The sequence below is a fragment of the Dromaius novaehollandiae genome, chromosome 2, assembly GCF_036370855.1.
Source record: "Dromaius novaehollandiae isolate bDroNov1 chromosome 2, bDroNov1.hap1, whole genome shotgun sequence".
Classification (NCBI taxonomy): domain Eukaryota; kingdom Metazoa; phylum Chordata; class Aves; order Casuariiformes; family Dromaiidae; genus Dromaius; species Dromaius novaehollandiae.
In genome coordinates, this window is record NC_088099.1 from 85,472,052 (window position 1) to 85,485,587 (window position 13,536).

Genomic DNA, 13,536 nt, shown 5'->3' on the forward strand with positions numbered 1-13,536 from the left:
CCACTTTTAAAGGGCGATAACTTGCCATTAAGAAATTGTATATATTGACTGTCTTGACAGAAAGCATTTTGAATCTTAGACTATTCACACAAAAGAACCATAAAAAACCTGATGTTTCCGTGGTTCTACAAAAATTGTTTCATTTTACCATGTCTATCACACATACCCAGTAGATTTCAACTCAGTCAGGAGGCTAAACAAATGCCCCATTGGCTTAAGAAAGACTGTTTTCCAAGTATATTCTAACATGATTTGCACAAAGGCTCTACCACTATGTCATAAAAAGGAATGAGAAAGGAATATATGTATTCATGAAGAATTTTTTCCTGAAGGATTTTAAACCTAATATCACCTTCAAGACAAATACTTGCTTATTGTTCCACAAAATTCTCACACTGTATGTGAGTTTAAAAAGCGACTCTTCCTAAAAATGAAGCCAGTAAAAAAATGTCATTGGACATATGACAGCTGAAAAAATGTAGAACTTTCTTCTAAATCACAGATGAATTCAAACTCCAATTCCAGATCATTTAGGGTTAAATACAAATGCTCTGAAATTTAGAAGAAGTCAGATTAATATCCATATGTATACTTTTTGGCATCAATGCTTCTTCAGGCTTGTTGTGGGGGTATTTCCAGTTTGATATCAGTTCCTTAGTTCAGATCATGACTTCTTTCCAAACCAGTTCTATTATGATAAGAAGTATTCTGGCCAGGGCAGCAACACAGAAGTCTTACTTTTTTTTTTTTTTTTTTAATTAGAATATGATCTTTAAGAATGAATTTCATTACACAGACTATCTAAAATCTTTTCTTCCTAATATGTTACGTACTTGTTTAGTTTTCAAATGATGTGCTTGCTTCTCAGACAAACAGCACTTATTTTTGCCCTAGACCTGGAAGTTGGAGATGGCATGTCATATTCCTAATACCATCAATATGGTACAGGAGAATGTAGTAATATATACAGTATATTCTTTCCCTACCCAACTAAAATTGAAGCATATCACAAAATAATGACTTCCTCCACAAATACAATTTTGCAAGCAGTATAGTGTATGCCTATGAGGAAAGCAACACCTAAAACAGCTCCTGTCTTGCACAAGCACCTGGCACCATAACACTGCCTGTGCTGGGAAGCTTGCAGAAGGCTAGCATAATACTTGCACGGATGACAGGGAGAAGACAGCATTATAATCCTAAACAGATTTACAACTAGAGGTAGGACACTGATTGGCAGCAGGGCAGTGAAGCACACCATTTTACATGATGTGAGAACATATACTGTCCTTGTTCAGTGGGCTGCTTGGAGAGGTGCTATTATAGCGTGAAAAGCACACAGACCTTTGCTCAGACCAATAGCTAAATGACAAATGTAGTGCAAACGAACAAAAAAAAATGAAGATACACAGAGACTAATAATAACAGTATTCCAACCTATGTTTTCCTTGTATATATGAACATAAAAGATGTCATTTCATATATCCCAGATCTCATTAACCCTTTAGCAAGTGGAATTCAGTCCAGTATAATGTGGATTTACTATACCTCACTAAACTGTTGGCTGTGTCAGGATCTTGTGCTGTTACTGTGCCAACAGCAGTCCCGATCTTTGCATTTTCATAAACTTCCATGACATAAGAAGGCATAGTGAAGAGTGGAGGTTCATCCACATCGCCAACAATGATCTTCAGCATTGTTACATCCTTAAACGGTCCCAAGTGTGAAAAGCGGAAGTCAAGATGAGTATTAGCTCCTTCTATATTAAGTGTATAGGATTTCTTTTTTTCATAGTTGAGCGGCTGTTGGCAGAAAAGAGATTTATTATTATGATTCTGTGCTTCAGTTTAGCCTTTAAGCTACATACATCTTTTCAATTTATCTTGGCAGTTAACTAAATTTCTTCAGTGTTACTGGAAAAGGACAATATTCTGTGATATCCCAACAGCCACTGCTGTACAATTGTAAATAGAAGGATACAAAGGACATGAAGCAAGATGATTCAGGATGTCTCTCCAACAGAATTCTGGCAAAGTATTAGTTTTTTAAAAAACTCAGTTGAGACTAAACAGCAGTTTCTTTTTCTGAGATCATTTAATGTTTCAAAATTTTATCACCTTTCAAATTTTATTGTTCTATGAATTGAACAGATAATATTCTAATATTGAACAATTAATACTGTTCAATATTAGAAAAGTTAGAGACTGATGTATCCCAAATTAAATTAACTTGATACATTTAATTAACATATTTAATAGACAGTGATGGGGATACCAAAAATCTTTCAGGCACCATCTCTTAAATCGCCAGCTGAAAAAAACAACTCTTTCCAGTTTTCCTAAAACACAGGAACTTCAGCAAGTAAGGGTAGCCTAAACATGTGCTTGTGCACTTTTCTGAACTGCATCAAATGCATGGGGCATCCCTAGTGTCTACACCATTTTCTTGAAATTCTTTAACAGTGAGAGAGAGAACTCTTTGGCCTGTCCCACTGTGCTCTGCTTCACTGCACCTGGATTACGCACTCATACATTGGGAGAGTCTGCAGCTGAGGATATGCCCTCTTCCGGGGCCTAATGTTCAAAGAAAAAACAGTAGAAGGCCCAGACCTAGTGCCAGTGCCATTTTAGCCTTGCCTTATGTGACTCGATAGATTCCTACTAGGAATCCTACCTTTCTGTGAGGAAGGATGAAGCTGGGGTCTGGCTCATATATCACTCTGCATGGATGCTTCCTTTCTTAGGAGCCCCTCTGCTACCTGCTATTTACACACGGGAAAATTTTTACCTCCTTTTTCATCTAACTCCCTTCCTCCTTTAGAACATTACAGGCTCACTAACCACAAAACCTTGCAGTTCAAACCGAAAGAGAGAAAGTGAAAGTTGCATATGCAGATTTGGTTGTGTTCCCTTGTCCACAAGCATTAAGGCACAGGGCCACTATTCTGTTTCAGTGACATTTCTGATACTGACATCGAAACTATCATTAAAACCAAGAGCAGAAGTTGGCTGACAGTCTTAAATTTTGCAATACAGTAAGTTCCACAAGCTCCTATTGCTGTTAGAAACCAGCATGAAATCACAGAACATAAGACCACAGACCAACCTACATCATATCATTATGTAACAGTTTTGCTGACTTGATATATTCATTTCAACCCGACATGACCATATTACATTGTGTTATAAAAGACATAAGATAAACAGGCACCATGCGACACGACACACACAAGTCTCAACTCTTCTAGTGTCAGAGAACAATATAGTAGGGGAGACTAAAGGGGTGTTTAACTTAAAAGTGTTCAGGTAATGAAGTTCCATTTGCAGAAACAGAACTAAGCAATGTGTTTACTGAAAGCCGTGTTTACAGAACCGTAATTTTTCAGAGTCCTTTTCTGTGGTCTCAATAAAATAATTAATTACTTTTCATAGAGAGAGAATCATGACTTTGCTGTGGGCACAGGTTATTTCTTCTGTATATTGTCTGTTAGGCTTATAATTACTGAAATAACTTGAATAAATACCAGTTCAGGTCAGGTGCAATAGCCATCCTAGGAAAATTTTAGGTAATGTAGGTTCACTACAGCTTCCAGCTTTACCGACCTTGAAACTCACAATCAGTGGCATAAATTGTATTATTTACTGTGCTGCACAGACTTTATTTACCATAACTCGTGGCCTGAGGACCTAGCTCTTTTTGGGTTGTGCAGAGAACAATAAATGCTTAAATCAAGAACTAACAGTTTCTTAAGAACTCTTGTCTGGTCTCAGAATGCATGCATTTTCCATGTAGCATCAAAGCCAATCTCTCAGCGTGGAAGAGCACTGCAGTGATTACAGGGACTGACTGTGATGATGAGCACAAGGCCAAGCTAGGGGAAAAGAATCTGTCAGATCTACCATATAACAAGGCACTTAGGACCACAGCTGTTTAAAGACAGAAGTGTTCAGCAAAATTCCTTTTGTAACTTCTATCTCTGTCTACGCTTACATAAAGTTAGGCAAGTTAAAACATGCCGAGTGGTCACTTACATATTTCATGAAAATACGCAGTTACACACAGTCATAAAGTGGATTTCAAAGTTTTCCACTATTATTTTTCAAATGTGCTTCTATGTTGAGCAAAAGCACTCATTTGATAGACAGATGATAGACACTTCAACTCTTACTGGGTTTCCAATTTCAGGCTTCAGTCAATTTATAAAGAAGGATAGGTAGGTTAATATTTATTATTACACTGAGGAGAGCAGATAGTTTACATAGACATATACTACCACTAAGTTTCCTACAGTCTCAGAACACAGATGTAACACTAAAATAACAAAAATTGCATATGCGTGGAAAAGCTATATTACAACAGAAATTATGACATTATCTCAAGATGTTATTAAAAATATTTATGAAATAAACTACTTGTGAATGTATACCCCTCTCTTCCCTCTCCTATATCATGCATTCATCCAAGCCACAAAAGACTTAAGTCATGATCTGCCACTGAAATCCCTAAAGGCAGACATCATGGCATGACTGAATGCCATTAAAATCAATATTGTTCTGTGTGGACCTAACAGCCTGACTGAACAGAACTCAATACAAGTATTCAAGCCTTAGACCAAGGCTAAACAAGTATTTCCCATTACCCCAAATGGTAGAAAAGTAGTACCTAAGGCAAGAAATATGAGAAACTCAATGTGTGATTTGTCAATGCCAGGGTGTATTTTGTAGTTAAAATCTACAGTAAATTTGATTGATAAGGTATAAGAAAACTAGTGGGTCAGGATTTATATATGCTATACACTTCTTTGTTTTCTCTTCTGTGCATTGAAGGACAATTAATTCACTTTCTTAACTCTAACTGGATGAGACTTTTTTATCTCTCTCTTTTTCTGTCTTACCTTTCTGAATATATAAACAAAAATTTTAAAGGCATGGAAATTTATCACAGTCTGATAAATCTATTAGTATGAAAAACAGATCTAAGTATACCATTAAATAAATTAATAAAGAACTTTATTTTTAGTAAGTACAATTCTGTAATCCTAACTCAGACGTCATTCATGGTTTTATGTAGTATTTCTGCTAGGAATGGGGCAAATATTAACTGGTCATTTGCAGTGCTCTGAGGCATATACATTCTAAGATTTAACAAGCTTACAACAGGATGGCAAATTGTAACTATCATCCATTGTTCAAAAGAAGAACTTAAGTGTGTACTGACAATGTTTGGATTAAGTTGTAAGGGAAAATTTATTTCTTTCAGAATAAACATGAAGCATGATATAGAATGGAAAGTCTTGTTTTCTTTCTTTGGTGTAGCTATCCAATTAGATAATATCAACACTTCTCTTTTTTGTCCAGAAGCATGAGGATAATCCTTTTAAATAATTAGAAATAGCTGAGATTTCAAGGAGCCTAAGGTTTTAAAACTATACCCAAAGAATACCCACAGAAGTTTTTTCTCTTAATTTTCTTTCTATTTCTTCCCAGAAGTTCTCTGAATTTAAGAATCAGATATTATGATGTATAAGAACAGCAGCTCACTCCCCCGCATAGGGATTCACAGGGGCAAAAAACACTATACTCCAATATTCATCTATTTTGGAGAGACGATACACACACTGTAGTAAGTATAGTATTACTACCTGGAGTCACAATTAGTATCAGTTCTTTTTTTTATTATTATATCCTAAGAAGAACTAAGGAAACTCAGAAGCAAAATAAGCCTTGTGAAATTCCACATCTTTGAGCACCTCACAAACCATGTTATTACATAACTCTTCCTTTCACATTTGATAAAACACTCAGAAACTGAAATCTGGTTGCAGTTTGAATTTACAGAACTGTATTTTGTTAGGCTTCTGCTTAAAACATTGCGTATGTGTTAAAACTGGCATTCATCCTGTATCTTACAAATGCTATGTGAAAAAGTAAGCTTATAGACACAACCATTCTTTCAGGTAATCTGAGCTGTTTATTGGTGGTAGTACTTTTTGTTTAGAGTACCTGCACCTAGGGAGGAATAGTCCCATGCACCAGTACTGCTGGAAAGCAGCTCCACAGAGATGGACCTGGGCATCCTGGTGGACAAGTTGACCATGAGCCAGCAGTGTGCCCTTGTGGCAAAGGTGGCCAGTGGCATCCTGGGCTGCATTAGGAAGAGCATTGCCAACAGATGGAGGGAGGTGATCCTTCCCCTCTACTCAGCCCTGGTGAGGCCACACCTAGAGTACTGTGCTCAGGTCTGCACTCCGCAGTACAAGAGAGATATGGAGCTACTGCAGCAAGTTCAGTGAAGGGCTACTAAGATGACTAAGGGACCGGAGCATCTCTCATATGAGGAAAGGCTGAGAGAGCTGGGACTGTTCAGCGTGGAGAAGAGAAGACTGAGGGGGATCTTATCAATGTGTATAAGTATCTGAAGGGAGGGTGAAGGAGGATGGGGCTAGACTCTTCAGCAACATCCAATGATAGGATGAGAGGCAACAGGCACAAACTGAAACACAGGAAGGTCCATCTGAACATGCGGAAAAACTTCTTTACTGTGAGGGTGACTGAACACTGGAACAGGTTGCCCAGAGAGGCTGTGCAGTCTCCATCCTTGGAGATACTCAAATGTTGTCTGGACACAGTCCTGGGCAGCGTGCTCTAGGCGGCCCTGCTTGAGCAGGGGGGTTGGACTAGATGATCTCCAGAGGTCCCTTCCAACCTCAACCATTCTGTGATTCTGTGTTTCATTTTGGATTTAATGTATTAAGCATAAAATTCAGTTTCAAATACCTAAGCTATCTGATAATTCTGCTATATTTTAGCCAAACTTTTGGCCCAAAAATGATAATTCAAAATAATTTCTATTTATTTCCACAGGAACAATTTCAGTATTCCATCAGATTCACCACAGGACTCATGTACCTCCAAGTAACTGAAAAGAAAGGTGGTTGTGTCTTTTCTTACCCCTTGCTCCCTCCAAAAGGAAAAAACATGCAAACCATAAGGACACAACTGTATGGCTTGTAAGGACATGCACACGTTTCCTGTACGTATGGATCAGTGATTCTGATTTTCATGCAAGCCTGAAAATACTATATATAGCTCAAGCAACCAGTCACAGAGCTAACTGGCAAAAGTGTTAGTCAGCATACTCAGTTTACATTTCTTATATCAGGCTCCAAAAAGGAGTAGCAGAGTTTCATGAGAAATAAGTACCTAAAGTACCTATTTCCTGAGCATTCCAAGCTTATTATACAAGACGGAAGACATGGGCTGTGCAGACTATTTTTCTGGGAAGCCTGGTTGATACTTGCTGATTTGAGGTTAGTAATGTTATAGCATACTTTTTCTCCAAAAGTCACATTAAGGGGGAACATGCTGACCACTCTCTCTCTGAAGGATCCAGAGAAGTAATGGCTTTTACTGTACTACTTTCCTTTGCTTTTGTTTTGCTTTCCTCTGATCTCCCACTCAAAGAAGTAATCACATGAGGCAAAGGGGAAACTTTCCATGAGAGTTTGCAACCTACACTGTATAAAAGGATTTTTGAGACTGAAGGGTGGCTCTGTGGGTCTCGTGAAGAAGAGAGATGGTGAAAGTACAGCCCAAAATGAGGCTAGAAAAGATTCCTTCTGACATTTTCAGACTTTGCAATTATGTTGACCAGCCCAGCATGCAGCTTCTAAGAAATTAAATTTTTGCATCAGAATTTCAAACAAGTAAAGTTTCATGAAAGTTTGAGAAGCAGTTCTAGGCTTCAGACATAGTTAAAATATTTAGAGCTAGCTTTTCTGATGTGCCTACAGTATATTCTTCAAAAGAAGTATTAGAGGGAAGAAATCATACTGTCCTACTGCACCTGATTCATGAAACAAAACTGATTATGTTATTAGTGTGTATTATGTATTACAGCTAGGCTATTTAAGTCGTTAAACTTCAAAGCCAATCTAAATTAAAAATATTTACAGCACATAGTATGTAAAATATGTATTAAACTGTGTTCAAGATCAGAGCAAAAGAGAATAAAAGGTAAAAGACCCATGACCTTTTTGTACAGCACTCAACAAGGGGATGTTCTTTGAGGGAAGAATGGAGGTATGGGATGCCAAGTTAGCTGTTTTTGAGGTGCTGAATTTCAGCTCAGCTGACATACAACATTAAGCAAAGCACAATCCTTGTCTCAAATCACTGTCACATGTATGTATACGAAAAGACCTGGTAACAAACGCTTTTGCCATATCCTAAATTATAGTGAAAATTTCTCTCACACTATTTTGTTTGACAAAACCTGATTCTACACATTTGAGGTATGAATTATGCTACAAATTCTTCATTTCCCCTTTGTGGTCTCAATCTGCATATATGTTTTTATTAAACAATAGTAATGGTGAACTTTTACACAGAAAAATGCTCATTTTGAATAAGAAATAACAGATTATGGCATTAGTTACATCAAGGTGAATATGAGGTAATTTCACTGGTATAAAGGCAGAGTTTACTTTCATGTCAGTGAAGTAGGTGGATATTACCCAAACATTAAAAAATACTCCCTGAATTAAAGCTTGCTATAATATAGGGAGAGATAGGAACCATTTTTAAATTATTATGAAAAGTGACATAAATTCAGTGACAAAATCTTATATTAAATGTAAAATAAAATTTTACAAACATACCTACATTATTCAGACATAAAATATATTTTCTTTATAATGTTTATCTTTGGATTCTCTTTTCTCATATTTTCTCTTTCAGAGCTTCTGGTTTTCATTTCTCTTACCTTCAGCCAGGCCCAGCACACATATTACCAAAATATAAATGTACATTCATTTCCATTTTTGAGGCTGCAAGATATAATTCATGCCTACAAGATTCAATAACAACAAACCCACATGAGAATTGCTAATTGACGTCTGTTAGTCCAAGTGAAAAGTGAGATCAAGAAAGGATTTCCCCTTGTTGGAAAGGTCTTGAAAAAATCATTGCTTAAACATGATAACCCAGTTCTATTGATATAAAACTAAATTTAAATCTTGCCAGAGAATATTAGCACAAGCTGACAGATGCTTCAGGAAACATTTGCTATGAACTCAGTTCAGAGGACTTAATAGGGAGATGGAATAATCTGTAGAATTAATTTCTGTATGGAATTCAGTTAAGAATGACTAAATGGCAAGAAGGCTTTATAATTAATAGTTTAAATAGACTGGGATAAGTATAGGAATTTGTATAAATAACAATAATGTGATGGCTTAAACACAAATTATATTCTGTGCCTTTATAAGCAAGTGGTAGGCACATTGTACAGTACTTGACCCCTTAGATGCCAGTTGGCACGTAAGTCAAGGAATAAAAGTCTGTGAAAACTGAATTATACATTCACTGCCACAGATGAATTTTCTAGGTCAAGATTCAGGTGATCTGGAGCCAAACGTACTACTTCGAGCTGAACTTCACTTCTGTCCAAGAAGTTTCATGAGCAAAACCATCATTCAGAAAAAGAAGAAAAACCCTTCAATGAACAATCTAATAAGCTTTAGTTTCATTCACTGCATTTGAATGTTAGTTAAATATTAAATATGGCCATTCAAAAAGCACATCAGCTTTAAATAACTGTTTCTTTCCTGAATTTCTTTTCTCAGATCATTTCCTGCAAAGGTTTAAAGTGTCTCAGGGAAGCACTGTGGAGAACATTACACTGGTTAAGTTCATGGTCTGTTAGGTTTATATATTAAAACAATATTTTCATCATGGCATCTGCCTATCTGGCATTCTTTGGCATTCTTCTTTTTTGACTTTTTAACTACATACAGAGAGACGCTTCCAAAGCCTTTTGCTCACCTTCTTAAGGGAAAGAATTCCTTCCCGTGTTTCTTTGTCAGTGGATATGGAGAACACACCAGAGCCATCACCGTTTATGATTGTGTACTTCATGTCTGCATTTGAGCCAGTGTCTGCATCATTCGCCTTAATTTTGCCAACTGCTGATCCAACTTGAGCTGATTCAGGGACATAGAGCTGGTAATGTTCTGGGGAAAAAAGAACATAGTTTGGATGATATTTTCTAGCCAGACTGAAGAACTGAATTTTGAAGTAATCAGGAATGCACACCATGAATCCTAAAGAGGGAATGCTGCTACTAAAAAATTTAGGCATGCCTAAATTATGGAACCGTTAAGTGTTTGATACACTTCTGTGTAAATGGAACAGTACTTCATATACAAAGCTGACAAATAAAAACTATGAATTCAAAGTGAAATTGCATCCTACATGGATGTCTTATTCAAAATCAGAATTACCTAATGCAAAGTTTCAGTTTTCAGTCATTTTTGCTGTTCATCATATAACACAGAAATTATCTCTGAAGTTTTCTTCACATCACCATGTTAAAAAATGTATCTTCTCCATAGCCAAAAAATGTCTTCAGCAACTTACCATCAAATGCAGTCAAATGAGTAATATTTCTTTTGAACTGAAAAGTCTTTGCATGCTATATCCATAGTTTATTTTTTAAAATCCAATCAGTTGATTTTGCAGCATTGAATCAATATGTATGTTTTCTACAGAAAAATGTAATAAATCCTTAATATTTTACCATCGCCACCTCACAGCATTTTTGTGGCAGCAAAAAATCCTTTGCAAACAAATATTGATTGGTATCCATGGTATAGGAAAATGCACATAACAGGTATTTAAATGCATTCCACAATTCTGACCATAAAAAGTACCCATAACAACTGTGACCTTCCTTCAGTATTTGTATAACTTGATAGGTTAATCATTGGAAAGTGAAATTTTTTTTGGAAAAACTGTCAAAATAATTGCTGCCCCAATTAATATGCATAATGGCTCATCACACTGTCTACAAAGCAACTATTGTCTTGTCAACAAGCTTCACACAGTATGCTTATGAAACACACTTTCTCTAAAGTGCAAGACTACTTTGTAAGTGAGGATCAGTTAATAAAAGAGTAGGGGGGAAACTACGGTAACTCTAGAATCTTCCAATTCTTACAGTTTGAAATATCTTTTTTAGCACACTGTTTAACATAAGACATCATAGCTCTGAGTCACCGAGGCATGAATATTTTTAAATCTTAAGAAACTCTTTGCAGAGCTTTATGCTCGCTTCCTAATGTTGGAAATGTTCCATGACTCAATGGAAAGCAGCAAGGACATTTGGAATTTTCCTCTTCTTTCAAATCCGTATGTCCAGCAGTTGTAAGAATATCCATTATTTAACACTGTATAACACTAAGGTAAATGCGACCATATCTAAAACAGAAAATAAGTTACTATACATTAGGGGATTCTCAAGAGAAACAAGAACTGTCCAGCAGAACAACACAAAAAGTAGAATTAACCATGTAAAAAAGAAATTACCAACAGTGACATAACAGGGAAATTGATTAGAAGTTGATTCAACTAAAATGCATAGTTAATTATTTGATATGCATATAAAAGCCATCTTCATGAATTTCAAAATAAGTGCATTCTTTTGAAGCTTTTCATGCTTACAGATGATGTCACCTGACACTTTCATATTGCTAGCTGTTTTATTTCATACATAAAACCATAGTGATGGGATGAGATGCATTTTGGAGTTTACTTCTTGTTAAAATAAATGTGAAATGTGTTTCACACTTTTGCTCTAACTAATGCATCCCATAAAGGAAAAGTGTGAGGTCATAAAGATATGTCACGCAGATATAACCAAGCTACTTCAGGACCTGGAAGTGTTAAAGCTGTAAGATGAGGTGAACTAAACAGAGACTTCCAAGTACTCAGGCTAGTTCAAATATATCTACATGACACTACACTGTGCTTTATAATCACACCCTAAGTGTTAGCCATCTGTTTAAAAAAACATTTTACTGATATCAACTTTAAACTTTCTAAAATGTTAAAATCTCAGGCAAAATGCACATTTGAAATCACGATTTAATCAGTATCTGTAGAACTGAAATGCTTCAGAAAATGATGCAATGAAAGGAATAGTGTTAAAAACTAAAAATTGCCAGATCATGAAGTCAGAAATGCTTCTCAATGAGAATTTAACCACTGCTTCATAGAAATAGCCTGAAGATATCTTGTACAGACACGAGCCAATTAATAATTACAAGCAATACTATCTGAAATCACCAGACACATAAGAGGATAAAATTCAGCAACATGAAGGTGCGAGAAAATATATTACTGACATTTATTTAGACTAGAGGTGAAAACCGGAAATGTCCTTACTAAACATTGCGTAGTTGTAGATTTTATTCCTGTAAATTAGATGAACTGGATCAATTGAAAATTTCCTTGGGCATTAAATAAATTTTGATAATAATAAGAATAAAAGGGAAGTGGAATGCGAATACTATGAATTTAGGATTGTTATTTTAACCTATCTGCCTGTCTCAAACTACCTAAAAGCTTGTTGGGGATTCAGGAATGCTCAGGATCAGGCACCATTTTCTAGCAAGAATTTACCAAATCTGCCTGAGTTGAATAGGTTCCTACACTCCAAGCATTGTGGTCTTCCAAGAGTTTGGTGTAACAGCAGGAATTTCACACTGTCTTGAAGCCACTCTAAATTGTTCTAGAGGATCTGTCCACTGGATCACAGATCAAGATTCTGTAGAGGTTGATTTGGCTCTCAAATTTTACATTAACACTCTCTCAGATGCATTTACTTGGCTCATGAAATGAGCAAAGTGATACTTTTTTCCACTTAATGTACTTTACAGGATAGTGCTATCACTTTGCAAAGCTTTAATCTATGCTAATTGAAACATAGTTCAAATACATACAAGCAATCTTTATCTTTCTTTCAAAAAATTATATGCCTTTTCTGTCATCATAATACAAAAACAACTTATTGATTTCTAGAACAATTTACTTCTCCAATTAGCCCACAGGCAACCTATAAGGCTGTTTTACCTATACATCCCAGAAAAGCAACTTCCCTCTCTGAATCTCTCCAGGAGAGAAACATGACAGTATATAGCGCAACTCAACAAGCATGTTATTCACTTTATTTTAATTATTAATCTATTCTATTGATAATTTTGACTTACTTGTCTAGAGTACGATGTCCTCTGGAACAGTAGGAATTATGTTACTTGAAAAGGAAGGGAGGAGAGGCATAATACTGGGCTAATAAAACGAGAACTGAGAGTAATTATTTGGCATGCTTGCTGTTTGTTTATCTAAGCTATAGTTTTAATAACATGAGGATAAATACTGCTTGGTGATGAACCAACAGATGCATTCATTCATACAACATAGCTCACACACTGATTCCTTTGGCTATCTACTAGCAAAGTGATAAACATAGCAACTGAGTGCCTTAATGTAAAATGCTGCCATATTCTAACTATATATATAAAGAAAGTTCACTTGTACCTAAATCTACGTAGATGCTCAGTCATGAGCCAAGTTGGTGAGATGTGGAAGTTAAGTGGACAGTGAGGCGGCCTCAAAGGGTGATGATAATCAGCATAAAATTCAGTTGGCAGCCAATTAGTAGTAGCATCCTTCAGAGATCAATACTGGGGCCAATACT

At 36.1% G+C, this 13,536-nt stretch overlaps 1 protein-coding gene across 2 annotated transcripts in view; it reads right to left on the bottom strand.

Annotated features, from left to right (window-relative positions):
- CDH18 (cadherin 18) overlaps positions 1-13,536 on the bottom strand; it is a 254,107-nt gene that overhangs the window by 51,325 nt on the left and 189,246 nt on the right. For both annotated transcript variants that reach the window (XM_064506877.1, XM_064506876.1), the window contains exons 7-8: positions 9,825-10,012; positions 1,549-1,802 (exon numbers count right to left, since the gene is read on the bottom strand). In XM_064506877.1, the coding sequence (XP_064362947.1) occupies positions 1,549-1,802; positions 9,825-10,012 (442 nt within the window). The remainder of the gene's footprint in view (positions 1-1,548; positions 1,803-9,824; positions 10,013-13,536) is intronic.